We start from the raw sequence: 27676 nt of genomic DNA, 5'->3' as shown, positions 1-27676 counted from the left end.
GTATTATATAACAACACTGCATCAATGTTTAAATTCTTGAATCCATCCAATAATTGTATTATGGTAATACAGGAGAATGTTCCAACTCTTGGGGAAAGTATGGTAAAATATTTGTGTATCGGAAATCATGTCTCCAACTTATTTTTAAATGGTTTGTCAAAAATAAAAAGGGGTGTGTATACATAGAGCAAGATATTAAGCTGATATGATGAAATCTTAACAGTTGGTGAATCTACGTAACGGTATATGAGTTTTCTTTTATCTTTTCTATAGCTTTGGAATTTTTCAAAATAGCTGGGAAGAAAATAAAAATGTTTACTGAGATAATTTTTTTTCAGCTCCTTCTACTGAGTTAGTTTCTGGAGGATCTGATAATCAAGTGATTCACTGGGAAATAGAGAATAATCAGGTGGGTAGACAATGTTTATGATCATAAGAAATGACTTATATTTACTTTTATTTCCCTTTTTTTTTTTTTGCCCTAATTTCTACCATATTCTTCCTTTATGAAGTTTCCTCATTCTTGTTTATCAGTAGTTCAGATCCTGCATCTTCATACTTCGCAGGCCCTGTACCCTTCCCTCTGGTACCTGCTTCCCATATTCATATGCTGTCAGTCATTTCTGTGAATTTCCCATCATTTAGAATAATTTTCAAACTGCTTTTAGTGTGGGCTGTTTGTTTTCATTGATAGCAAAAACTAATACTGTTGTGTGCATAGGACAGCAGTTGCCATGTGGATATAGATTTACATAATTCTAAGTGATGTTATAATATGCAGTACAGGGGTGTGTATGGATCTCTATGGATGGACAACCTAATGGTTGTTTCTAGTTGAAAGCAAAGATTAATGATGTAAAATTAGTGCATTGGGTATTTGAGCATCTGCCATGCGAAAGATGTGGATGAAGCTGAATCCTGTTCGTGAATCATGTACATAGATTTGAAGACAAAATGCACTAGAATTACTAAAGTACAAAGGTGGCTCCATGGGTGGGTGTTTCCACTGGCTGTACCACATGCACACGGCTGTGCAAGTTCGGTGGACATTTAAGAGGCAGCCTTTAAGGTGGGTCTTATAGCGTGAGATGATTTTCCTTAGGAGGAATTAAAAGAGTGAAGATTCCGGGTAGGAAAAATGCATGAATCAAAGCTCAGGTAGGAAAGGAAACCACTTGCTTAGGAGTATCCAGTTTTAATCAAAGCCTAAGATGTCTTTAGTGCAGGGCTTTCCAGAGCTTGTTCAGAGAATTATTCATCTCTCAGTTCTGTGAAAAAGGGGTCTGTGGCCAATCAAATTTGGGAAGCATTGCATATCATATACGTCTCTTAGAGACCACAGTGCATGTGAGCATAGTGAAGGCTTTGAAAAGTCCCACTATGGACAAACCTGCTTATCTTTGCTGAACTAGTATTTTCCAAACTTACTTCAAGTCTGATTTTTTTTTTCCCCTTTAAATCTCTCGGCATCCTTTGCAACTTTGAGGAACACAGTTTTGGAAGTGTTTCTAGGTAATGCGTTATAAGCAGTAATGCTAGAGAAGTTTTACTCTTCTTACATAGAATAGTATAGAGTAGGAGAAAATCATGTGACAATTTGAATACTAGCTTCAAGGTTTGTTCTTTATTAGCAGACATTCAGAAGTCACTGAGGATTTCTAAGCAGTGGGCTGTGAATATCAAAAGAAGATTAATCTGACAGGAGTGTGCCAAATTAGGATAGGAAAAAATAAGAAGGAAGGGCTATGGGATGTATTTTTGAAGGAAAAATGATGTTGGCATTGACTAGATTGTTTTCAAAGGAGTGGGGAGCTGGTGGGTAGAGGAGTGAGAGCTGGTGGGTAGAGGAGTGAGAAATCAGAAACAGTGGGGTTCTGTCTCAGGGCCCTGGGAGGAGGATGCTGCTCCAATGCAAAATAGGCAAGTAGCAGGGAGAATGTGGAATTCAGTTGTAGACATGTCATTCAAGTTACTGGCAGACACCAAAGCTTGTCCCAAAGAGAGGGGGCAGGCACATAGGTGGGGATTTTTGAGTCACCTAGACTTAATGAGAGCTCCAAAAGGGAATGGAGCAAACCAGCTCCTGTTTGGACTTACTTTGGCAGAGGAATCCAGAGAGTGATTTGTGATCTCGTTGAGACTTTCAAGACTCTTTTCCTCCCTGCTGCCCCAAGCTTCTGTCAGTAGAGAGGGTTGCAGGCTGAGTATCTGATGGCAGACGGCAAACTTAGTGCCGGACCAGAAAGGAGAATGTGAGGCCAAATGGGGAGGAGGAGAAGAGGAGGATGAAAGACATCAGAGGATTTGGGGGAAAGGGCCACACACTGTAACCTTAGAGGCTTAGTTTCCTTCTGTGTACACTGGTGCTCACTGCATCTTGACTTCTGATAAAAGAAAATAATTCTAAGCCGGTATAATGAGAGATTTGAGTCTTTGAATGGTGGACGTTGTTTTCTAAAAAGCCTGTGACCTGGAGAGATTTGTTTCATTTCAGCTTTTGAGATTCTCTGATGGTTGAAATATAACCTTGCTTAAAGATGTGAAGTGAGTTTTTTTCATAGATTTAAGTTTTTAGGGGTAATGATACAGACTCATTAAAGTTTGAATACAGAAAGAAGGAAAAAGATACAAAATGTCAAGCTAACATTCTAATGAACGTTATTCCAAATCTCTAGTTATGTGTTTATAATTTTAGATGAAAATGATTTTATTATACTTGAATTCTAAAAAGTATTTTTTTCAGAGAAGCCAAAGTTTAATGATAACAGGAAGTTAGTCTCTTATACGTAGCTGTTAATTACCTCATTGGGTGGCAGAGTTCTGCTTTAAGTAATTGGGAAAACAACTGTGGAGACATTTAAGCGACACCTCTATTTCAGCAGGCAGCAATTTACAGAAGATACCTCTCAAAGGAAGTGGTAAACTCTCACACATTTGGATCTCAAAAAATAGACCCCAAATAGCAAAAATGATGTCACAGGGAATAATCTTGCATGGCAAGCAGGAAGACTTGATAAACAGATGGGATTTCCCAGTTTCTGCCATCTTTCCATTTTTGTAGCTCTTTGATTCAGGCAAGTGTGAGTGGATGCTAAAGATACTTGGTTAAAGTTTAATGGAGAATAGGATATTTACTCAGTCCCAAAGTATAATCTCACATATTACCACCACCAAAAAAAAAAAAATTAACTTCATAGTGAAAAAAACCATGGCAGACACTACCTTTACTAAGATATCAAGGCTAATTTCACTAAAAGTAGAACAGACTGACATTGTGTTGCTCCTGATGTGATGCATGTATGTAGTGATGATGTCAAAATGTATACCCTGAATCTGTTCATGAAGAGACAGACTAACCTGAGAGGAGCAGCAATCCACAAAGCTGGCCTGTATCCTTCAAGAATGTCAATGTTGTGGATGTCTTTCTGTGATAATAAACGTGCATTTATCTACATTATCCTTTTTCTTGGCTTAGAATATATGTCTACAGTTATTTAATCAGTTTCCTATTCATACTTTTTAGATTGATGGCAGCTTTTCTAAAGAGTGTGTGGTGAATATCCTTCTGCATTTGTCTGTTATTATGCGCTACACTAGTGCTGCTCTCTGAGTAGATTCTCAGATGTGAGATTGCTGTGTCACAGGGTGTGCACATTGTGTGTGTTAATAATATCAGGCCAGCTTCTCACAAGTTTACGTTCTTCTCAGCTGAGAGAACTTATTTCCGAGTCAGGCATTGTAACAGTACCTTTAATCCTCTGATGCTGGTTAAATGAAGGTAAAAGTGATCATTCCTTTTCTATCATCATGTTTTTGTCATTTTGTGTGATTCAGCTTTTAAAAGCAGTCCATCTCCAAGGCCACGAAGGACCCGTTTATGCAGTGCATGCTGCTTACCAGAGGAGGGCGTTGCACACTCTGCTAGTGTCCGCAGCTGCCGACTCCACTGTTCGAGTCTGGTGTAAACAGGGTTCTGAAGGTAGGTTTAGAGGCATTATAATCCCAACGAATGAAATAGTAAATACCAAATGAATGACAGCTTAGAAGAGCATACATGTGGTTTTTTCAGTCTTTCAAGCAGTTTTTAAAATGTTAGAATTCTAGTCTACATGTTTGTTTCTTTTGCGCTTTACCATAATTCTTCTTTACCAAACTGTTCGATGATAGAAATTCCTTAAGAGCTTTTTCATTGTAAGTCTTTGTTCTCTGTACTCTTGTTAAAAATTGGCCATTTAGATTCATGTGGTCGCCGGGGGCTCAGGACTGACCTCTCTCATCTCAGTGCTGACATCCAGGGCCCTGATGATGCTTGGGTGAGGCAGCTCTACGTGAATCAGCTCAGAGTTAGTTGTTCACGGTGTGTTTTATTGTTTCTTAGTAACATGCCTTCAGACCTTGAACTTTGGAAATGGATTCACCCTGGCTCTCTGCTTTTCTTTTTTGCCTAATACTGATGGTGAGTATCCTACTAATTGTATATTCAAAGAGCAATATATTTTCATAGCTCCATACAGTCAGAACCTAAGAACATAATGGATCCCAATTTTGTATCTAAATGTTTTCAGGAAATAAGTTGAGATATGCATAACATACTGATTTCTCAGTGTTCAAATGATCTGCGGATAAAACGTAAGGTTGGGGGCGGCTATTAGGAACTTTAGTAGCTGTTAAAATTTAAGTGACTTAATGTGTTCTCAAGAGTGATACTGCTGTTTATCAAATATGTTGTCAATGTATATAGATCTGATTTGGGAAAATTATGTAGCTCTGTGAAAGTTGAAGTTCTGGGATAAGTTGAAAAAGTACTGAAGATGGACCATGTGAGCATTTATCTCCAGGCAGCAGCCCCTTGCCCATCCTGCATAATGACAGTTTGCCTAAGACCACTTCAAATCTCCCAGAAAGAAACAGTTTGCCTTTTGCTATGAAACCTGTCTGTACCCATCTTTGATTATCCTCCAAAGCTGCTGGCCAGTGCCAGTCACTCTTATGCCTCTTCAGTTACCTGGAGGACAGACCTGGTGGGGAGAGGCTGGATCCGGAAGCCTCCAGGCTCTTTTGCCACCTGCAGAAGGAGCTGTGACTCCATGGTCTCACGTGATGCCTCCACATTGTGCAAATGCTCCTCAGGATGAGAAACTGCACACATTCCAGTTATATTACATAAAATTTAAATTTTTTGCATCTACATTGAGGCCAAGTGACTGGAGTTTTTTGGCTTTTTTTCCTTAGTTGGTTAAAAGAAAGCTAATTTTATAGTCATACCTTTCATAGCTTTTTAACCACATAGTTAATTATATGCTTTTTTATTTTGTTGTTTAATTATTTCATAGATTTTGTTTTACTATCAGATTCTCAAAATGTAAAGTCCTCAGAGTAACAAACATACCTTTAAATCTTTGTGCAGTAGCCATGATAGTAAACTCTCCTGGAAATTTTGTTACTCACTTGGGCTAACAACGTTTCCTCTTCATCTTCTGGCTGCTGTGGTTAAATACTCCCAGCTCACTCCTGAGCCTCTTTTTACTGCTCCTTCTACCGTAAATGACACAGAATAGAGGAACGGATTCTCAGTTAATTAATAGTCGTACTTTGCCAAGTAACTATTTAATGGAACACTTTAGAATATTCATTTTATTCCTAAAGACATTTATCGAGCACTTTGAATTTAGTTGTTCAGTAGTGTGGGGAGTAGAAGTCAGGACTGTTTACCTGGAGCTTAGACTCCAGCGTAGGTGACAGTCATAGCATGTGATGGAATGCCTACAGTGAAGCCTCTTTTCTCCTCCCCCAGTGCCAGTATTAGCCTGTGGCGATGATGACTGCAAAATTCACTTACTTGTTCAACAAAACGATCAGGTAATTAATGATGTTTATTAAGAGGCTAGAATTACGTTCTGCCTAATTACATATCTTAATACAGACTATTTCCAGATTATAGAATTTTAGGAATGTTCTAGTCTAAAATAATCCAACAAGAGGATCTTTTTTGACAGCCCTCTCCTAGATGGTTTTTGAATCTTTGAACACCAGATAGCTGCTGCTTTGGCCACTAGGTCCGGAGTTGTTGGGGGAAACAGGTCATTAGGCGGGGAAGGCAAGAAGAGAGATGCTATAGTAGTATTTTTTCTTAAAAGTTTTAGATGAACAATTGCATACCTACGGTGAAATACTCTCTAGAGGTGGTTACTTGTCCTTCTGAGCATTACCTGTTCTTTGGGTGGTTAAACTAGAGGGATGTTTCAGAAAGAGGGTTGGTTAACTTTAGGCTTATTTAATTAATAATAGAGATACTTATTTCTTTGCATTTTATCAGACAGTTAAAAGTGATTGTGAATGTTCAACCACCCAACTTTTTTCTGTATTGTACCCACAGCATGTTGTGAACATTTAAGAGTATTTGAGGTCTACAGATGTTATGTACTCAAGATTGCTCAGTTAAGTGATTTGGATGATTATGAAATTTTTCATTCCCAAATGAGAGCTCTAATGAGATGTGTTTTGAGTTAAAAAAGAAAAAAGATGCAGTGGAACTGGCTGAGACCAAATGAAGTCACTGATATACGTGAAAATGTTAAATTCTTATACCAACTCCTGTGATTTTTGTTGTCTGACTAGTTTCAGAAAGTACTGTTTCTCTCTGGACATGAGGATTGGATAAGAGGTGTCGAATGGGCAGCCTTTGGTCAGTATGAAATTTTGCTAAAGTACACATAATGGGACAAGTATGTGTAACTTCCAAGGAAGCAGCCTCTTTTTTGTTGTTGTTGTTGTGTATGTATATTTTTATTGAAGTATAGTCATTTACAGTGTTGTGTCAATTTCAGCCTCCTATGTTTTAATTTAAAACTTTTTGTATATATCATTTTTCTATTGTCCCACTTAGAAAAGAGGATACTTACCCCTTTTATTACCTATTATTTGGGGTGGTAGCGCATGAAACAAGTTGATGTTTAAAAGAGGGCACTAGCTGACTATTACATATGCAAACGTTCTTGACAAATGAGTAGATTGTATATGCATAGCATATACTATAATCACTTATTAGCAGTGTGTGTATAGTGAAAATGAATATAGGCCAAATGAATGAAGGATAAGGAAGCAAAATCTTATTTTTTCAGGAAATCTAGGTACGTGTATATTATAAAAGAGAGACTCTTAAAAGTTAAGAATACAATGTTTTAAAAATAATAAAATTTGTTTTCTAATTAGGTAGAGATCTTTTCCTAGCAAGCTGTTCACAAGATTGCCTGATACGAATATGGAGGCTGAATATAAAATCAACATCTTTGGAAACTCAGGAAGATGATAATATAAGACTGAAAGAAAATACTTTTACTATAGAAAATGAAAGTGAGTAATAATGAAAATATTTGATGTAACAACACTTAGATTTCCCGGCTTATTTATCGGTTTCACCACACGTGTATGTTTGTGAAGCTTAGGTTTTTCAAAAGTGTTGAATCCCTGATACTATGTGTTTTTCCTTTTTCATTTTTATGTGAGAATGAGCCATTTTTCATGTATGAAACTTATTTTTCTTCTAAAAATAAGTGAGTTTTTTTAAATTGCTGAAAATAATGTTTAATGTTTTTTCAGTAAATCAGTTTGTAAAATATTACTAAATTTGCAGTTTTAGCATAGGACTACTTAAAGGAATAATGTGAATTGTTCATACCTTTGTTGGAGGACATTCTTAAGAGACAGCTTAATCCTTGTGTTTGAGTAGTAGTGTATGTCATTCAGTACCCCTCCATGGTACATCCTGTTGGAATGTTGCATTTGAAGGAGAAATTTTCAGATGTGTATCTAAATGACCAAGTTAGTCCTCAGTAAACATTGTTCATTGAGGAATATTCTTCTCTGTTATTACTCTTCTTGATTATAAAACCCCATTAGAGCTCAGATTTGGTGACAGATTTTTGGGGAGGACCAGGAAATACTATAACCAGCATATTGTGAGTAGCTGTTTCCAAGTATGAAGTTTTTTGTGATAGTTTCATTAATTATTTTGTTTGAAAGGTCACAGTATTGATTTGACTTCCTTTAACTCTGCATTTATCTTAGGGGTTTTTTTTTATTTAATATTTTTGACTGTTACATTTAATGAGTAAGAATAGAAAGCAGACTGGCATGTCTGTATTTTTTAATTGCAGTGTAAGAGTAGCTGTCCCTGAAAATTTAAAAGTAGAACAAATTCCTTAGTTTTTATTTATGGCTCGGTAGGGAAAATGTCAAGAAAAATTTATGTATCTTTAGGACTGTTTTTCACCTGTGGTTTTGAACAATGTATAAAGTTAATGAAATTTAGAATGCGTGTGTTTTGTTGAATCTAAATCATGGTCTATTCTGATTCTGTTTTTTGGGATGTAATTGTACAACTGAGATGGTTATGAAAATGTTCTTTTTAGAAGAGCTTTGGGGAGAGAATGCTTCATTGTTCTTGTTACAGGTATTAAAATAACATTTGCGGTTACTCTGGAGACCGTGCTGGCTGGTCACGAAAACTGGGTAAATGCAGTTCATTGGCAGCCTTCATTTTACAAAGGTAAGAAGAAAAACATACTCATCGCCCACATTTCAGTTAAATCTCCCTTGACAAAGTTTTAAAAAGCTGACCAGATGAAGTAGAAGGATACTTTTTGAGTGTAATTAGAAATCTCAAATATTAGACATTTTCAAGTTGGTAAAGTATAATACTGCAGCCCTGTTCCGTTAGACATTCAGGGCCATTGAAAGTTGTGTTTCTAAGAGGGAACAGTATGACTCCTGCCATGATGCCAAAACTGCCATACCCCTTTTCATCTTTTTTTCTTTAAAATTCTTACCTAGTCCTTACGGAATTTAAGAGAAATTGACTTTCAAGCCAGCTTCACTGGAATGCTCACCCTTGGAACTACAGAGGTGGTAATACTGAGATACATCTTTTATGGCAAAGTAGAGGCCTTTCTCCCTCTCTTTCCTTTGCCCGTAACCTCCGTTTGTGGAGTGACGATGGTGTGCGTGTCCAAGCTGGTGCTGGGGTGTAGGGCTGAGCACGGCAGCAGCTTCATATGCTGCCCTCGTCCTGTCCTTTCCCTGAGACAGGAATAGAGAATAGCAGTAAAAAGTAAGCACCATCCAGCTCTTGTCATATTATGCCATATTTGCTGCAGTTTAAAAAAAGGTAAATTAGATATTACAGATATTGAGGATCCCTGTGTGTTTTTTCCTGAACCCTTTCCCCTCCATCCTTCCCTTGAGGCTGAATTGAGTTCATATCATTCCCATGCATATTTTTATACTTCTGCTGCAAATTTGTGTAGCCATAAACAATATTGTCTAACAGCTCTTAAAACTTTATCAGTATGCATTTTTTCTTACAACTTGCCTTTTTAGCTTAACATGCTTTGGATTCATGTAACTCTAATTTATTTATTTTTATTACAGTATATATTCCATTGTCTAAATATTACAATTGGTTTATCTGGTCTAACAGTAGATTTTTGTGTTTCCAGCGTTTTGCTGGTGCAGCGTAGCAGTGAACGTTCTTGCAGTATCCATGTTGTGTTTTTCTGGTCATCTGCAAACAAGATATTTGTCAGTCACCTAAAGATGTTAGGTTATTTTTTCTTTAGATGGTGTTTTACAACAGCCAATGAGATTATTGTCTGCCTCAATGGATAAAACCATGATTCTCTGGGCTCCAGATGAAGAGTCAGGAGTTTGGCTAGAACAGGTAAAAATGTGAATATATAAGGAACAGAAATTTGAGTTTATGAAACAGTAAATCCCAAGTCTGTGTTCCGAGAGCTGCAAATACGTGCTCTTTGTATATATTAAAAAAGTGAGACCATAATCTCTGTAATCAGTGGTTTCTATCGTGAGACATGTGGACTCTTGGTTATGAATTGTTTTCTGTCTGTGGTTGAATAGGTTCGAGTAGGAGAAGTCGGCGGCAATACTCTGGGATTTTACGATTGCCAGTTCAGTGAGGATGGCTCCATGATCATCGCTCATGCTTTCCACGGAGCACTGCACCTTTGGAAACAGAATTCCACTAACCCAGTAAGAAAAGTGTTTTTAAGTAAAGCATTTCTAGTCAAATAGGGTGAATCCTAAAGAAAACCTAGGTAAAAGTGTTGTATTACTTATAACCCTCTACGGGAACATCATAGAGGCATTTAAGTTCAGATGACTTCACTTCTTTCTGTAGATGTTATTTTGTGATGCTAAGTAAGAAACTCACGCTTTTCTAAGAATAAAAGTATTTATTTTTCAGCATTGTTGAGATACTGAAATTTGCACATAGGTAAATTTTCTTTATTTTCTTTCTTTATTTTTTTTTAAATTTTCTACATAAGTAAAGTTTAAGCTGTATAAATTTTAAGCTCTCCCATAAAGCTATATACATTTTTTGATGCAAGTTTTCCCTAAAATGTAAAACCTCTTTGTTCTCTTAAAGAAAATCACGAAATTTGATATTTTCCTGCTGAACAACTAGGTACTCCATTGATAATTATTGAATAAATGACCAACACAAGGGCATTAGAAGTACCTGTTATTTTGTGATTGACTATATTGATGCTCTCAGGGGCTCTTGATATGTGTAATTCTAAATGGTCCTCCCAATATTGGGCTCTTCTAGATCTTTCTTACAGGTTCTATTCTCAAAGAGAGGTAATCTTCTAATCATGCAGCTGCCTCTCAGCACTACTCTGTATCTTACTCTCTAATTTGCTTCCCATCTGCTGCTTTGGGTTTAGGGAGGTGAGGTAGCAGGAATTGTGGCTGTGGGCACCGGCCTGGGAGCTGGACGACCTGGGCCTGAATCTTGTACTTCCTAGCTGTCTTTGAGGACATTACCTAACCTTTGTCTCAGGTTCCTTATCTGTAAAATGTAGACAGTAATAAATAGCTCCTACGCATAGGGTTTTCATGATGCTAAAATGAATTAATATTTGTATAGTATGAAAAACAAAGCCTGGCACATCCTGGATGCTATATATTTTAAATAAATAAATGAAAGAAGTAAGAACATAGAGCAAAATATGAGGCAGCAGATTTTGAATGTGCATTTAATAGCTTCTTTATAAAGTGACAATTCATGGAGAGCCTCAGAGGTGCCATCAGTTAGTGTGTGGAACTTACATAAAGTGCAGATTCATGGGTTTGCATAACCTTCAGTTTGTGGGCTTTGGAAATGTTGTTTTACGTAGGAGAATTTGAAGTCTCAATACATGGAGTGGTTTACTCTTCCCTTTGTATCTTCCATTTGGTGTTGACCTTTAAGATTATTTCTACTTTTAAATGAACCAGGGAAGCATTAGCTACGACACTTTTAAATAGATACTTTTAAGGATAAATCTAATTTTGTTCTTAACTTAGAGCTTCTTTGAGCTGTGTTTCAGCTCATCTTTGAGGCCTTCATAGAAGAAAGCATTATATGAGTAAGGAGGAGCTCAAACCAGAGGGCAGAATTTCCCTGTACCTTTGCTTATAATTTGACTTCAAATTAATAATAGCTATTTACCAAGTATAGAGGGTGATTTTTTTTATAGACTTTGTATTTTAGAGACATTTTACGTTCACAGAAAAATTAAGCAGAAAGTAAAGAGAATTCCCATTTACCTCTGCCCCCTACAGGTGCTCAGCCATGTCCACTGTCAGCATCCCACACCAGAGTGGAAATTTGTTACAATCAGGGGTAACCTATGAAGACAATTAAAGCTCTTTAACACTGTGCTGATAGTCCAAAAGTGCTACACTTTGTTCAGAATTTTTTGGAAACTCTCATTAAGTGCTAACTTTAGAATCAGTTGTTATGGCACAGAGGAAATGAACAAGATTTCTTTGTTCTAGCCTATTCATGGTTTTGACTAGAAAATAATATAACTTAATCACTGACCATATTCATCAGACTTGGCTTTGAATGACCTTTTAGCTATTTATACAAATTTAACTTTCCTCTAAAGATCAAGTTTTACCACCACTTGAGTTGTTCAAAAAGATGCTTTGTGGACCAGGCACATGACATTTTCTATATTTCATTGTCATTATTTCCATGGTTGCTGGTGCAGACTCCCTCAGGAGGTGGACTACCTAGCATTGATTTAACCTCTGTCCTCTACCCCTGCAGCTTTTTTTTACTTAACAAAGAAAGTGTGTTAGGCACACACTCAGAATCTACAGATTCATGTTACACAATGCTCTGTTATTTAGTTTAACAAGCAAATACTCACGCAGTACCTAGTATGCGCCAGCATTGTACAAATAAAACTTCATTTAATTCTCGTAATGACCGTATGAGCTAGGTAACTCTTTTACAGAAGAGTTCATTGAGGCACAGAGAGGTTAAGTAGTATCTGGGTTCTAGGAGGCATCCATAAGTGATGAAAGGAGGGGACTTTCCCAAGGTTACTGCTTTAAAAGAACACAGCATATTTGAATGTTTAAGTTCTAAGATGCTTGACTGGAAACCAGATCCTCTACTTTAAGATCCCATCTTGTTTACTTAGCTTCTCGCTTTGCTCAGGGGCTACGGTCTTTTCCTGTATCAGACCTGAGGGCTGAAGGCGTTATTAGACTTTCTTCTGAGTAGTGGTCTTAGATTATTTTGATGTGTCATGAGCACTTTCATTGCAGAAAGAGTGGACTCCAGAGATTGTTATTTCAGGACATTTTGATGGTGTCCAAGACCTAAAGTGGGACCCAGAAGGAGAATTTATCATCACCGTTGGTACTGACCAGACAACTCGACTTTTTGCTCCGTGGAAGAGGAAAGACCAGTCACAGGTGAAATGTCTTCCTACTTGATGGTCTGCTTTAAAACACGTCCATGAGCACGTAGAAGGCGAGGCAGCATCATTAGCCATTAGGGAAATGCAGATTAAAGCCTTGATGAGTTGCCACTACACACCCACTACAATGGCTGAGGTGTAAACTACTGAGGGTGGTAAGGATGCAGGCTGACTGGAACTTTCATACATTACTGATGGGAATGCAAAGTGGGATAGCCACTTTGGAAAGCAGTTTGATATTTTCTTAAAACTTAAGCATTCCAAAGAAGACATACAGGTGGCTAACGGACCCATGAAAAGATGCTCAGCATCTTTGTTGAGCTGATCATCAGGGAAATGCAAGTCAAAACCACAGTGAGATACTCCCTCATACCTGTCAGAATGCCTAGCATCAAATAGATAACAAGTAACAAGTGTTGGCAAGGATGTGGAGAAGAGGAGCCCTTGTGCACTGTTGGTAAGGTTGTAAATTGATGCAGCCAGTATGGAAAATGGTATGAAGTTTCCTCAAAAAATTAAAAATAGGACTACCCCACAATCTAGTAATTTCACTTCTGGTTACTTGTAGAAAACAAACAAACAAACAAAAAACTATTTCAAAAAGATATATTCACCCCTGTGTTTATTGAAGCAATATTTATAATAGCCAAAATATGGAAGCAACTAAGTATCCATTGATGAATAGAAAAAGAAGATGTGGTATATACACAATGGAGTATTACTCAGCCATTAAAACAATGAGTCATGTTGTTTATAACTGTGGATGGATCTAGAGGCTGTTGTGCTAAGTGAAATAAGTCAGGCAGAGAAAGACAAAGACCATATGACTTCACTAAAATCTGGAATCTAAAAAACAAAACAAAATGCAAACAGACTTATAGATACAGAGAACAAACAGGTGTTTGCCAGAGGTGTGATGCTGGGTGAAATAAGTGAAGGATTAAGAGGTACAAACTTGCAGTTACAAGTAAGTCACAGGGGTGTGATACACAGCATAAGAAATGTGGTCAGTAATGTAATAACTTTATATGGGGACAGGTGGTTCCTAGACTTACCTTGGTAACCATTTCATAATATATTAAATGTCAAATCACTATGTGGTACACCTGAAACTAGCATAATACTATGTATTATGTCAACTATGTTTTAGTTTTTAAAAAAGCTTAAGCATACCTGTATTTACAATTCGAGCAGTTCAGATTTTAGTTGTCAAAATGTGTTTACTTCAGTTCCACATAAAAAATGTTCTTACACCTTGTAATTTTAGGTTTAATTCATTAAGAAACACTATCAAATCTGCAGTGAAAGCTAATGTCTAACATTATATAGCGTTACATAATAGTGGTTGAGGCCAGTTTTTGTTCAAGAAACTTTTCAGTCGTGGCCCTGAGCTTTAAAAAACCACAGTAAAACTTTACCACTGGTAAGACATTGAACTGTGTTGTGCCACAGAGAAAGTATTCTCAACTTCAGTTTCTGACAGAAATTCATGGAACTGATTATGGGTCAGTCCATGAGAGCTAATGAAATTTGCAACTGACATTTCTGCTTCAGCAGCACGTGGTGGATTAAAATTAATAGAGTCTAGAACATTGGGGACAACACTGTAGTCAAGTAAAAAATGAGGCAAATGATTTGGAGTGGTTTTCTGTGGCTCTTGGTGATTTGTTACCAGTATGACTCAGTTATTGTTTATTCATGATCCATTAAAAAAATCAATATATCAGACTTGACCAAAATGTGAATTTTCTGCTCTTTGAAAGATGTTGTTCAGGAAAATGAAAAGACAAGTCCCAAACTAGGAGAAAGCATTTACAAAGCACAAGTCTGATAAACGGTTTTTATCTAGAGTATATAAACAATTTTCACAATTCAATAACAAGAAAATAAACAACCCAGTAAAAAGAAAGGGCAAAAGATACTTCTCCAAAGGAGATAGATATATGGATGGAGATAGATAATGAGAACAAGAAAAGATTCTCAACACCATTAGTCATTAGGGAAATGCAAATTAAAGCTACAGTGAGATACCATTGCACACTATGAGGATGGTTAAAGTTGAAAGATTGACCATACAGGTGTTGATGAGGTGATGGGCAGCTGGATCTCTCATACAACACTGCTGGTGGGATTGTAAAAAGTACAGCCACTTTGGGAAGTTATTTGGCAGTATATTGACATTTTAAATAGACATCTACTAAATCACCCAGTCTTCCTACCTATGGGTAGTATTTCCCCAAGAGAAATAGGAGTATGTACTTATGCAAAGACTTGTACACGACGAAAGTTCATGACTTTTTTCAGTAAAAGACCAAAACTGGAAACAACCCAAATGTCTATGAGTAGGTGAATGGATCAACAAGTTGTTGTAATGGACCAGGGCCCTATCAGGCCTTCCCGGGACAGACCCTCCCCCATATTCTCTGCTGTAGCTCCTCTGAAGTACCCAGATAAGAGTGACCAGAAATGGCTCCCTCATGGTAAAGCACGTTCTAGCCTGACTAAATTGCACATGTTGCCCTCTTCCTTAGAACACTCCCCCTCCCCCTTAAGCATCCGTTGTTCCAGGCATAGAAATGTCCGGAGATGTGACTCGTTAACTCCTGGTGCAGAAGGCAAACACCAGACCAAGGCCCATTGGAGGAGAGGACATGGTCTGATAGCCACAGAAACAGGAGGCTCCGTCGACAGGTTTTCTTGACGCCAACGCAGAGCTGTGTCAGGGAGGAAAGTGCAGCCCCTGCACGTTCACAGATGTTTATCAGAAGCTCTGTTCTTGGACTCCTGCTGAAAAACTCCGTTACCCCTCCCCAAATCAGGGTTGCAGTCTTGAGGCATTAGCTTGCTGTGACCCCCCTTTGCCTGCCAAAGAAATAAAGCTGTTCTTTTCTGCTTCCAAAACTCTGTCTCCAGATTTCAATTTGATACTGGGGCACAGTGGCTGTGAGTGAAAAAGATTGCACTATTGATGAACACAACAATATGGATGAATCTGCCTTATGGTCACATTTCCATGGCATATTGAAAGATTTTATATCTGAAATTTTGCTTGTTGAAAAGACTTCAGTTTTTGAAATGTATGATCATTTTTGTTTATCCTATTTTGATACCCAGGTGACTTGGCATGAAATTGCAAGGCCCCAGATACACGGATATGACCTGAAATGTTTGGCAATGATCAACAGGTTTCAGTTTGTATCTGGAGCCGATGAAAAAGTTCTTCGAGTATTTTCTGCACCTCGAAATTTTGTGGAAAATTTTTGTGCCATTACGGGCCAGTCACTGAATCATGTGCTTTGTAATGTGAGTATTCCTCTAAATGCTTTAACTAAATCTAGCCACTTCATTTAAAGTTTTAAAAAATTTTACTTAAGGCTGTAAATGGAGTATATGGGTAGAAAGGAAATCAAATCATGTTATTGGCCTGACAAACTTTTGTGTGTGCTGTGGTAGGCAGTAATTTAAATACTAAAATTAGAAATTTTATAACAAGTAAGCCCAAGACACTATAAAGAATTAAAATGTTAAATTAAGGCACAAGTACTGTGTATCATCACTGTGCTAACAAGTACCTACAATAAAACAAAGCATAACAGGTGGGTCATGTTTTCGAGGAGATTTCCTTCTAAATGTAGATTGGGGTGGGGCAGTGGAACTAGTGTACCTGCAGCTGTTAAGGTGACACCAGTTAATTGCTAAATCTTGTGGTGGTTAAAGTACATTTCATAGAAGAAAGTGGTCACTCTACTGGAATAACGAGAAAGTGGGGCTTCATTTGGGTTTTGAATGGGTAAGTTTTTATTGATTTTTGTTTCTGCCTACTTTCTACAGAAGATTTGAACGCTTATAAAAATGCGTAGGTTTTAAAAATTATAAAGTAAGCAGTTTTGGAGGAAGGGAAAGGAAGTAGGGAACGAGTTGTGTGTCACAGGCGTGCACATCGTACAGTCCTTTGCTGTGCTTAGAATTGGGTCCCAGATTTGCTTCTGAGCTTGAAAAGGATAAGTGCACTTTTGATAGGCAGAAGGAAGGAGAGAGAGAGCAGTGGGCAGCCAGAGCTGTTCGAATGAAGAGTATATAGAGGGAAATGGAGAGGCTGGGGGCAAGTCAAATGATGGAGGACTTCGGGAGGCAGGCGTAGTTTAGACTCTGGGGTACCAATGAAAGTCCTATACAAGGTGATGAGAAGCACTTTAAGGCGAAGACTTACATGGAAGCAGTATACACCTTTGAGCCCAGAGACTTTGAAGGCAGAGACGCTAGAACCAGTGTGGGTAAATCTGGAGAAGAAAGAATCATTTTAGAAGAAATGTCCAGTTAAGTTTCCTGGAGTGTATCAGGAGCTCCTCCTGCCAGGGGCTTTCTTGATTATGTGAAGAAGATGAAAGATTCTGCTGTGCTGTTTTTAATGCTAATGGACAGTAATGAGATCAAAAGGGAGGTCCTGATTGTGGTTACAAAGCTGAGCATATGGGGGTGGAAGGGTAGTTGTTTTGAGGATTTCACAGTTCTAGGGATTGAAAGGATTCCATAAGAGGCTTAGTCCCAGATATGTGTTTAGTTCTGTGTCCTGAGATACAGGAATCCTGTAGACTGGGAAGTTCCCATACTAAATGTTGGGATATGTAGGAATGCCTCTTATTATTTTCATAGTGTTTTGTTTTTCTTGGTTTCTGAAATAAAGCACACAGTCTCTCATGTCTCAGGTAACCATTCTTTGGTGATGATTTAAATTCCTATTGCAGATGTTTGTGTTGAGTTTCAGCCTCTGTATTAAAGTTTAAATCATTAGAAATGTTCTTAGTTTATGGACATGTGCCAATTTTGATGATTAACATACAGTTTCGTATGTAATAACTTCATTGATATAAATTGTAGCATATAAGCAGATTATTGCCACTTCAGAGGGCACTGCAACAAAGTTTTAAAATATTCAGAATTGTAAATACATTTAATGACAATACTATGACTGTGCCTTCCTGGGAAACATCTGTGTTTGCGTGAGCATCAACAGGGATGTGCCTGTGAGACTCTGGGAAGTAAAGCTCCAGGCCTTGCATTTTCAGCCCACTCTTTGCTAGAAGCCAGCAGTGCTTTCCTTTGTCAAACCTTGAAACCCATTGAGCTGACAGGGTTTGATGAGCTCATGGATGGGAGGATGCCCAACTCTGTGGATTGGGTGGGGCCTGGGAGTCAGCTGGAGCCTGGCTGCTGGAGGTGATTGCTTAACATTGCATCTCTTGGTTCAGGAAATGGAAGTGCGGGCAGATGTCCACACAAAATGGTCTTTATACTGCTTCTTAGCATTTATGTGCATGGCATTTTTTATAGTGTCTGAGATAAGAGTAACCTTTGGCATGTAAAGCATCTGTCATGCTTTTTATTCCAGCAAGATGGTGATCTTCCAGAAGGAGCTACTGTCCCTGCTTTGGGATTATCAAATAAAGCCGTCTTTCAGGGTAAGGCTTTCGTCTCCAAAATTATTGAACTCATAGTGGTACTTAAAACCTAGTTACAGACTTGTATAACATGTGCCTAATGTTCATTACAGGGTTTTGTTTGTTTGTTTTAATATCACAATACATGCATCTTTCTTCTCTATCAGATACTTCCTGGTAACTACTCTGTGTGCAAGGGCAGACCCTGAAATAGGTGCTGCTTTTACAAAGTGTATTTCATGGAGCACTTACAGCCATCAATGCTAATCTGGGGACCCTGAAAAATGTGTTCTGTAGTTTAAAAAGTTTGGGAAGTGTGAGCTCAAAAGAAAAGGAAGGACTCTCCATGGAATTGACTAGTTCTGTAAGGAGCACATTTGGAAAATATCAGCGTAGTGGAAGTACCCTTGGCTTTGCAGTCACGTGGCTGCAGCTCTGAATTGCACTACTTTGAAATGCCTCTACTTTCCAGCTAGTGGCATTAATACTAGGACATGTGTAGGAGACGTCAAGATGGTGACTACATTCATGATGTTGATGTGTTTCTTCTAAACTAGGAGATATAGCTTCTCAGCCTTCTGATGAAGAGGAGCTGTTAACTAGTACTGGTTTCGAGTATCACCAGGTGGCCTTTCAACCCTCTATACTTACCGGTAAGAAAAGGCACAAAGATGGTTTACTAGAATCATTTGTGTACATATTGCAGAATCTGTCACTGCTCACCTATAAGTGCTATGGAATTTGTTTGCTTGCATGAAAATTGCAATGTTGTAAATTTGTTGTAGAACCTCCCACTGAGGACCATCTTCTGCAAAATACTTTGTGGCCTGAAGTTCAAAAACTGTAAGTTAAACTGTACTTAGCTCTTTGGTCTGATTCTGTCCTAACTTGTGATTCCCTCCCTGCCCTCCATCCCCAACCTGATTTTCTCCTTTGCTTTCCTCTTACCTACATTTTCCCACCTGCTCTAGAGTTCCTTTCGTGGCCTTTATAAGGGGCGAGAATCAAACTTTGTTTTATATTGCTATGCATTATATTTACTAGATTTTATTGGTCTTAATTTTTAAAATAGAGAGGCATAACACTATATATATATTTTTTTCCTTTAAAAAAACATTTTTAAGTTTTGTTATTCTCTCAGTTTTTTTTTCCTGCAGTGGTTCCCTGTCAAAACCTTTCCATGGTTTATTGTTTATTCTATCTGGCTTGGGGTGAAAACTTGTATTTAATCTAGTTGTTGGAATAAGATGTATTACTTTTAGGGAGTTGACATTTTTCTCCAGTCCCTCTGTTTTTTCCTGAAATATTTGCCTAGACAAAAACGAAATGTTTCTTAAAAGCACTGTATGTTAACCAGAGAGATTGATGTTATTTTCACATTTAAAAATTTTGCAGCATGAGAATAGGTACATTTACTGATACAGGGGTCATCCGTTTTCTCTTTTTAAATTTTAGATATGGACATGGTTATGAAATATTTTGTGTTGCTTGTAGCAATTCAAAGACTCTGCTTGCCTCAGCTTGTAAGGTAGGGAATTTTTTTTTATTCTACTTGGTCACAGGTTGTTTGAGTCGTCAGGCTCCTGCAAGTTTAGTAGTGATTTGGACAGAGTTCAACCCAAAAGGCCCCAGGTGCCTGCCTTTTCTGACTCTTGCTTTCTCACTCTCTTTTCCTTTCTGTCCTTCAGCAGCTTGTAGTTGCATTTTCAATCTGCTTCAGCTATACATTTTGTTCTTAAATACTTGATTTGATCTGATTTATGCCCCTATTCAGAAACTATTTAATTGAGGGAAGGGTATAGCTCAGTGGTAGAGTGCATGCCTAGCATGCACAAGGTCCTGGGTTCAATCCCCAGTACCTCCATCAAAAAAACCAAACAAATAAATAAACCAATAAACCTAATCCCCCCCACTGCCAAAAAAACACTATTTAATCATATCTTAGAATGAGATCTAAAAATGTGATATACAGACTTTTAGTAATGAGAGTTCTGGGGACACAGGGGAATGAGAAGGTGAAGCCTAGGGTGCCCTCCACCTGACCATCTCTCAAGGACACTCTGGGTACTGACCTAAGTGAATAGAGTCCCTTGGCCCTTGCCAGGGTGAGGCAGGGTGGAGGCCAGCTCACTGAGCCACCAGCACGTGGCACCGCTGAATACTGTGCCTCACACATCTGCCTGGGAGAAGGATCCTGAACTTGCTATTCAGTATTTATCTGTAATCTGTGGAGGCGTATCTGAAGTGTCTGAGACCCACATACTCCTCTAAATTTCCCAAAGTTTATTTACTTGTTTTAAGTAAGGAAATAAATTGATTTACTTGTTTTAAGCGTGATGATGAGAGCTGCCCACCTGTATGGGCACCATTTTTTTTTTGTATGTTTGTTTTTCGTCTCTGCTTTTGCTGCGGCTTCTTGCTGCCGCCTGTAGAAGGGGCATCAAGACATGTTGTCACGCTCCTGCCCCACCCCCTTGCTTGTTGTCACCTTTGTGAGGGTGGTCCTGGGAGTACTTCCTTCTGTTATTACAGGGGCCTTTGGGAAGAATAGAGCTTAAGAGCAGGAATAACTGTACTTCCACTGAGCAGCTAATTTGTTTTAGCTTAGGGCGCTACCAATCATGTACTTGATTATTTCCTCCTTTTCAAGTTGGCTCCTTTGTAGCAAGTATGTGCATCTCTTTTAAACTAACATTTTTAACAGCTTTCTTTAGGTGTCATTAGTGTACTATAAATTGCATGTTGAAAGTGAACAGCTTGATAAATTCTGACATATGTTTATACCTGTGAAGTCCATACCATAATCAAGATAATGAACATACCATCACATAGTATTTTGGAGTGCCATTATTTCATGAATTTTGTCTTCTAGTTTTTTTCACACAAGCAAGTAAATCTGGTCCCTTTTACTCAATATTGACCAGAAGTGAAAGCCTCTATACCACTAATTATGTAATTAATACCCAAATATATTCTTCTTGTAAAATATTAAAGTGGTATGGAGGTTCCTCAAAAAATTAAAAATAGAACTATACCCTATGATCTGGCAATTCTGTTTTTTGGTATTTATCCAAAGAAAATGAAAACACTTATTTATAAAGATATATGTACCCCTATGTCCATTGTAGCATTATTTATAATGGCCAAGATATGGAAGTAACCTAAGTGCCCATTGGTAGAGGAATGGATAAAAAAGGGGTGGTGTGTGTATATGTACATATATAAATATATTTTTTATACATACACACACATACACAATGGAATATTACTCAGCCATAAAAATAAAGAATGAAATCTTGCTGTTGGACCAAAAGGGTAAGTGAAGTAAGTTAGAGAAAAACAAACACCATATAATTTCACTTATATGTGGAATCTGAAAAGCAGAACAAATGATACAAAACAGAAACAGATTCATAGATACAGAGAATAGGAGTTTGTTGGGGTGGGGGGTGATGACCAAAGTAGGTGATGGGGCATTAAGAGGTACAAACTTTTACTTATAAAATAAATAAGTCACAGGAAAGTAATGTTCATCTGGAGAATATAGTCAATAATGTGGTAACAACTTTGTGTGGTGATGGATAGTAACTGGGCTATAAGTGGTGATCATTTCATAATGTGTAAGAATATTGAACCACTGCTATATTGTACATCAGACACTAGTATTATTCGTGTGTTAATTATAATTCAATTTAAAAAATTCTGCTTACAGTGCCAGTCTCTAATTATTCATCATTTGTAATCCCAGTCTTTCTCTTCTCAAAGGTACACCTTTTTAGAGTATTTATAGTACCTCCTCAGCATTTGTGTGTTTTTTTAAATTTACACACATGTGTAAAATACCCCATGGAAACAATTTTTATTTTGAAAAAAATTTTTTTTTCAGTTTATTTCTACTTAAATTGCTTTACTGTTTCACTTCTGTCCTATAGGCAGCTAAGAAAGAGCATGCAGCCATCATTCTGTGGAACACTACATCTTGGAAGCAGGTGCAGAGTTTAGTTTTCCACAGTCTGACTGTCACGCAGATGGCCTTCTCTCCTGACGACAAGTTCTTATTAGCCGTTTCCAGAGATCGGACCTGGTCCCTGTGGAAAAGGCAGGACACAATCCCACCTGAGTTAGGTAAAACAGCGCCTGGTTGGGAAGATTCTTAGTGAAGCATTTATGTCCATTTTACCCACCTTGAGCAGCTGTTGGGTGAAGAGAAACATAAGTGATAACAAGGAAAAGGGCAGAGACTGGTGGTTGTGAGTCTTCCAGAGTTCTGTGACAGCTTCCTTGTGAGGATGGTGTGTGTTCAGGCATCTCAGTTAAAGAAGCCAGCTTCTACTCTGGGCCTGGCATAAGCTGAAAAAAGTTGAAAAGGAAAAAAGGCTTTGTGTGGTTGCAGCAGTGGCCTGTTCTTATTCCTCCAGTTTAATTGAGTGGGTAAAAGCGAATGTTTAAAGTACTTTTGTGTTGTTTAATCCTGTTCTTAATTTTCCATTGATATAACCTGCATGCAGCTTGATCTTACGATATGTCTGGTCCTTTAGTATTTTGTATTTTAGACACTACCAGGGACTGTGACACATACTCAGCAGTATATGTTAGAACAGACTGATTTCTTTTGCAACTGGTGATTTCCTAACATGCAACCTTTACTTTTTAAAAAGTTAAAGTGATACTAATAACAAATCCATTAATTTGTTATATCTTTATGGATTGTAGATTAATAGGTATATTAATTTGCCCTCCATACACAGTTATGTCTTTTAGGTTTAGTCCATATGAGGGCTAGAAGTTACTTTACACTTAAATCTGACAAAGGAAAATAATATAAGTTTTTTTTTAACATTATTTAAGGGTGCATTAATCTTTTTTTTCCCATAGTTAATATGCAAATTTGGCTACTTCCTGAATAAGGTTTAATTTCTTCAGGCTCCTTCCATAGGCATAAATTGAACCTTTAATTAGTGTCTAGAAGATGTCTGGCATCAGTCACTAGAGAGTGACTAGTCAATATAAAAGCATTTCCTGCTAGAAAAATAACTGTATACCTGTAGTATTCTGGTGAGGGGTCAGCTGCCTGGCCTTGGTCTGTTGCAAAAGTCAGTGTATATATTACTAAATTAATGCTGTATGTACGTGGCACTTAAATATAGCTGTCTACCAGGTAAATAGCTTTCTCTGCTTTGTGAGGAGTGCATACGTGTTTCTTTCAGACCCAGTTTTCAGTCTCTTTGCCTTCACCAACAAAATCACTGCTGTGCACAGTAGAATCATTTGGTCTTGTGATTGGAGTCCTGATGGCAGGTATTTCTTCACTGGAAGTCGGGACAAAAAGGTAATTTTTTTAACTTACTATTTTTTCAAATGTAAAATAGTAGTATTACAGGTATGTTTGGATAGAAAACACACAATCCTTATTTTCTGATACAACTTTAAAAAATCAGCTTGTGTATTCCATTCTGTGTTTTTCAGGGGCATACATAAAAGGCTTTTCTTGTTCAATTATATAAATATGTGTCTCTGAAATATCAAATAGGAAAAGAAGACCCTTCAGACATATGATCTTCATCAGATGGCCCCAGTGGGAGAAAAGTAGTCAATGAAATGGGTCAGGATGAAGGAATTAGGAGAGTAGGAGTGGGTGGAGGGAAAGATAGCTTCTACTTCTGTTTTTCATGCTTTTATGAATTTAAAATCCTTTCCATAATGAATGGATATTACCTTTTCATTCAGCAGTAGACGCTGGTATGTGTGTGTATGTGTCCTGAGCTTTGAAAAAAAATTAAAAGGAATTAGTCAGCAGTAGGTTCTTGACCATGGCCCTGGTTCTCTGGGAGATGTTCGCCTGGCCTCTGGTCTTTCCGCAGTTTTCCTGCTCTTGAAAACGTCCTTTCCTTTTTCTGCAGTTCCCGCAGACTAGAAGTGCTGAGGCTCCTGAGCGCTTCCTGTCCTCTCCTGCCCTTCCCCGTCGTACTCAGGGCGCAAATTACCAAAGTGGAGGACTAATGTGGGCATGTTGTCACTCAGTGAAACACTGAAATGTCAGCCTCTGAAATGCTTTCTCTCAGCCCTTCATTTCTGTCATTTGCCTAGTCATTTCTTCCCTGGCATTTGTCCTCTTATTCTTTGCTAGCTGCTAAGCCAGCAGGACTGCGTCCGCCCTCCAGGGTCACATCCAGTAGCAGATGGCCCAGCTGTGGCTCTCAGATAGGTCAAGGCTGAAGCAGACAAAGCATCGTTCACTGCGCAGTCTCAGAACTGCACTTCTGCTCACGGGGGCAGAGCCTTCTGCTCGAAATCTTGCTTCGGTCCTGCGTTCTGCAGCTGTTACCCGTTTCACTGCCCTCTGTTTCTTTGTGATCAGTCACATCGCTTTGAGGCATGAGCTACCAGGAAAGCCTCATTTCTTATGTGGTGTATCATCCGGGTTAGGACCTCCTGACAGCTGAGCTGATTCCCTGAGCAGTGGGTGGTGTAGCAGAAGAGTCAGGGACTTGGTTGGCTCCATACATTTTGTGGGAATTTCTTGGGGAGGTGCCTGAGCACCTTGATGAGGACATGACGGATAGACTTTCCCTGAATCAAAACAGGTTTCCTGCGTGTAAAGAGCAGGCTAGATGCCCCAGTCTCTGGGCAGGGACAGTTGTGTTGGGAGCACATATGGGTACTTGAGGATCACAGACTTGTATCTGCCACAGTAGCTTCTCTGTGGTGCTTGAAATGCTCAGAAGCTCTGAAACACAAATGAACGTGATACATTTTTTAAAAATACCAGGGTGTTATCTCTGCCATTGAAACTCTAATGCATCGCTAGACCTTGCAAGCAGGAAGCTTTACGGAGTTTGGTCTGTCTGTGTTAGGTGGTTGCTTGGGGCGAGTGCGACTCCAGCGACGACTGCCCTGAGCACAGCATCGGCCCCTGCTCCTCTGTCCTGGACGTGGGTGGAGCTGTGACGGCCGTCAGCGTCTGCCCGGTGCTTAACCCTTCCCGACGGTCAGTCTCTGGGGCTTCATTTTATGTCTTCTTTAAGAAGATCACTTGGTTTCTCAATATATAGCCCTCTTATTTTTTCATCTGTGGGTTCTCTTGGCTTCCAAGTTGCTTTTTTTTTTTAAATAATGCTAATGTTTCTTGTAAGAATTTCTAAATTGATAAAACTTGCTGATATTTAGAGTGGTGAAATAGATTGGGAGTATGGCTCAAAGGCTCTTATTTCACCGACTGTAGGACTTTGGTGCCTTCTGCATAATGAATGTCTTCAGTAGAACGAGGGCCCCTGCAGCCCGCCAGGGAAACACTGGCCCACGGGCCTTGTCAGCAGAGGACAGAGGTGAAACTGTGTGCAGCCTCGACGGAGAGGAGGCTTGTCGAGCACACAGTAGAGCAGTGCACGGTGTCTTGGACCTGCACTTTTAAACAGTCCTTTGTAAGCCAGGGACGGTCGGGAGCACTGTGAGGGACTGCTTTAGATTGATGCTGGAGAGCACAGAAATCCACGCTAAATTAATCCCTGTCTTCCCCCTTTCCCTTAAAAATAGATACGTTGTTGCAGTAGGATTAGAGTGTGGAAAGATTTGTTTATACTCCTGGAAAAAGACTGATCAGGTTCCAGAAATAAATGACTGGACCCACTGTGTAGAAACAAGTCAAAGGTATTTTCTTCCTATTTTTACTTCCATCAGATTACATAGAAATCATGGAGTCTTTAAGTGGCACATCTTACGCCATGTTTGCATGGAGAGGCACACGTATCTCTGTTTGTGGTACTTACCCCTCTGTGTTTTGCATAGTCTCTTGAAATTGACATTTGTTACTACATTGTACGTGGTTTTTAAAAGTTTCCTTGACCAAATTGCTTGTTTGCCTAATATTGTCTTTACAGACAATGCATTTGAAACGAAAGTGATTCTCATAATGATGGGTTTCAAAGTTTGACTACAGTAGATTCTTGATAAAATTTGATTCAAAATGGTGGTGATTTTTTTTGAAATATTATAGATTGTGTTTGGGAGTCAGTTCTTGGGTTTGAACTCTTAAGTGCACATCCTGTTAAGTGTGCCTCAAAACCCATGACCCGTCTCCAGGCACAGTAAGGGCTCCCTGAGCCTCATGCCCTAGGACCCAGAGAGAGTGCATTAATATGAACATCTTGCCCAAGGTCATGCCATTAGAGGTTATATTGGAGACCAGGCTTCTTTCCCTGGGCAGTTTATTAAATCGTTCACTGTCTTTCCTTACCCAGCGTTAAAAAGATGAGTGAGAGTCCATTCAAGTCACAGGGATGTCAAAAGAATCAAATAATGTAGAATATGTTGCAATGTTGGAATTCTTAAAAAAAATGCATTTAGTAATGTTATCTGAAAAGACTGATTTTAATAGCCATTTCATGAATTTCGCTGATCATTAAAGCAAAATTTGACAGAAATGCATTGTCTATTTCTTGTTCTTTTTGGTGGTGTCCTTGGTCAGTAAGATGTTTTCAAGGTTAAAATAAAATTGCTAAAATATTAGTGATCATATTTTAAAATCTGTACGTTTTGATGTTCAAGTTTTAACTTCCATTTATGTTAACAACATTAATAGCAAAAGCGTACTAATTGAATGAGTATGTAGTTGAGCATGCAGTAAAATATCTCATAGTCATAGCGTACGTTCATTTCATGATTTCTTTATCTTTGTTTTAGCCAAAGTCATACACTTGCTGTCAAAAAGTTATGCTGGAAGAATTGTAATGGACAGACTGAACAGAATGAAGCAGAAGGCGCTGAATGGTTACACTTTGCAAGTTGTGGTGAGGATCACACTGTGAAGATACACAGAGTTAACAGGTGTGCGCTCTAGTGGACTTAACTACAAGCATATACTCGGTGTCATAAAATATTTATTATGTAAATAGATGACTTTTCTTTACCTCATAATTTCTTCAAGTTTCATTTTTAAGTCCTATCGCAGCCGTCCTTTTTTGGGCACAGGCCCTTTGAAATCTGGTGAAAGCTACAGACTCTTTTCTTAAAATTTTTGTATATGCACACACCCTCACAACCTGGCCCATCCTTTCAGGGATTCAGACCTGCATCTGTGTGTCCCAGTTTGAGAGCCTCTGTTCTTTTTTTCTTCAAGACCAAATTTGCCTAATTCTGTGTTATTTTGGGCCTTCTGTTTTCACATGCTCCTCTTTGGGACATATGATTGTCTATTACAGTCCTCTGAGGGAGGACAGAGAAAATAAAAAGAGATAAAACCCAGATTACTCAACTTTTATTTTAACAGTTTTTGTAAATGAACAGACCACACAAAGTGTTGTCTGGAGCCCTTCCTCTCAGTCCACACCAACCATTCCAGGAATTTGGCAGGTCGTTGTGCATTTGAACTGCAGTCAGTCCTTTCTCTTATAAAAGTGCATGCATTCTTCATGGGGGAGAGTACAGCCCAGTGGTAGAGCACATGCTTGGCATGCACGAGGT

General features: G+C 38.5%; 1 protein-coding gene across 1 annotated transcript in view; it reads left to right on the top strand.

The window, feature by feature from the left end:
• The window catches only part of ELP2 (elongator acetyltransferase complex subunit 2), a 32130-nt gene extending 4673 nt beyond the window's left edge, over positions 1–27457 (top strand). Inside the window, exons 3-22 of the mRNA XM_006202319.4 lie at positions 339–409; positions 3835–3979; positions 4379–4456; positions 5795–5859; positions 6619–6685; positions 7213–7353; positions 8453–8548; positions 9618–9718; positions 9916–10047; positions 12625–12774; positions 15894–16082; positions 18169–18238; positions 18775–18870; positions 19003–19060; positions 19673–19745; positions 22150–22342; positions 23425–23546; positions 25072–25205; positions 25751–25864; positions 26897–27457. Of these exons, the coding sequence (XP_006202381.2) occupies positions 339–409; positions 3835–3979; positions 4379–4456; positions 5795–5859; positions 6619–6685; positions 7213–7353; positions 8453–8548; positions 9618–9718; positions 9916–10047; positions 12625–12774; positions 15894–16082; positions 18169–18238; positions 18775–18870; positions 19003–19060; positions 19673–19745; positions 22150–22342; positions 23425–23546; positions 25072–25205; positions 25751–25864; positions 26897–27053 (2252 nt within the window). The 3' untranslated portion in view covers positions 27054–27457. The remainder of the gene's footprint in view (positions 1–338; positions 410–3834; positions 3980–4378; positions 4457–5794; positions 5860–6618; positions 6686–7212; positions 7354–8452; positions 8549–9617; positions 9719–9915; positions 10048–12624; positions 12775–15893; positions 16083–18168; positions 18239–18774; positions 18871–19002; positions 19061–19672; positions 19746–22149; positions 22343–23424; positions 23547–25071; positions 25206–25750; positions 25865–26896) is intronic.
• Positions 27458–27676: the final 219 nt, after the last annotated feature.

This window comes from Vicugna pacos, chromosome 24 (assembly GCF_048564905.1).
Source record: "Vicugna pacos chromosome 24, VicPac4, whole genome shotgun sequence".
Lineage (NCBI taxonomy): Eukaryota > Metazoa > Chordata > Mammalia > Artiodactyla > Camelidae > Vicugna > Vicugna pacos.
This window is presented reverse-complemented; position numbering and strand designations above follow the sequence as displayed.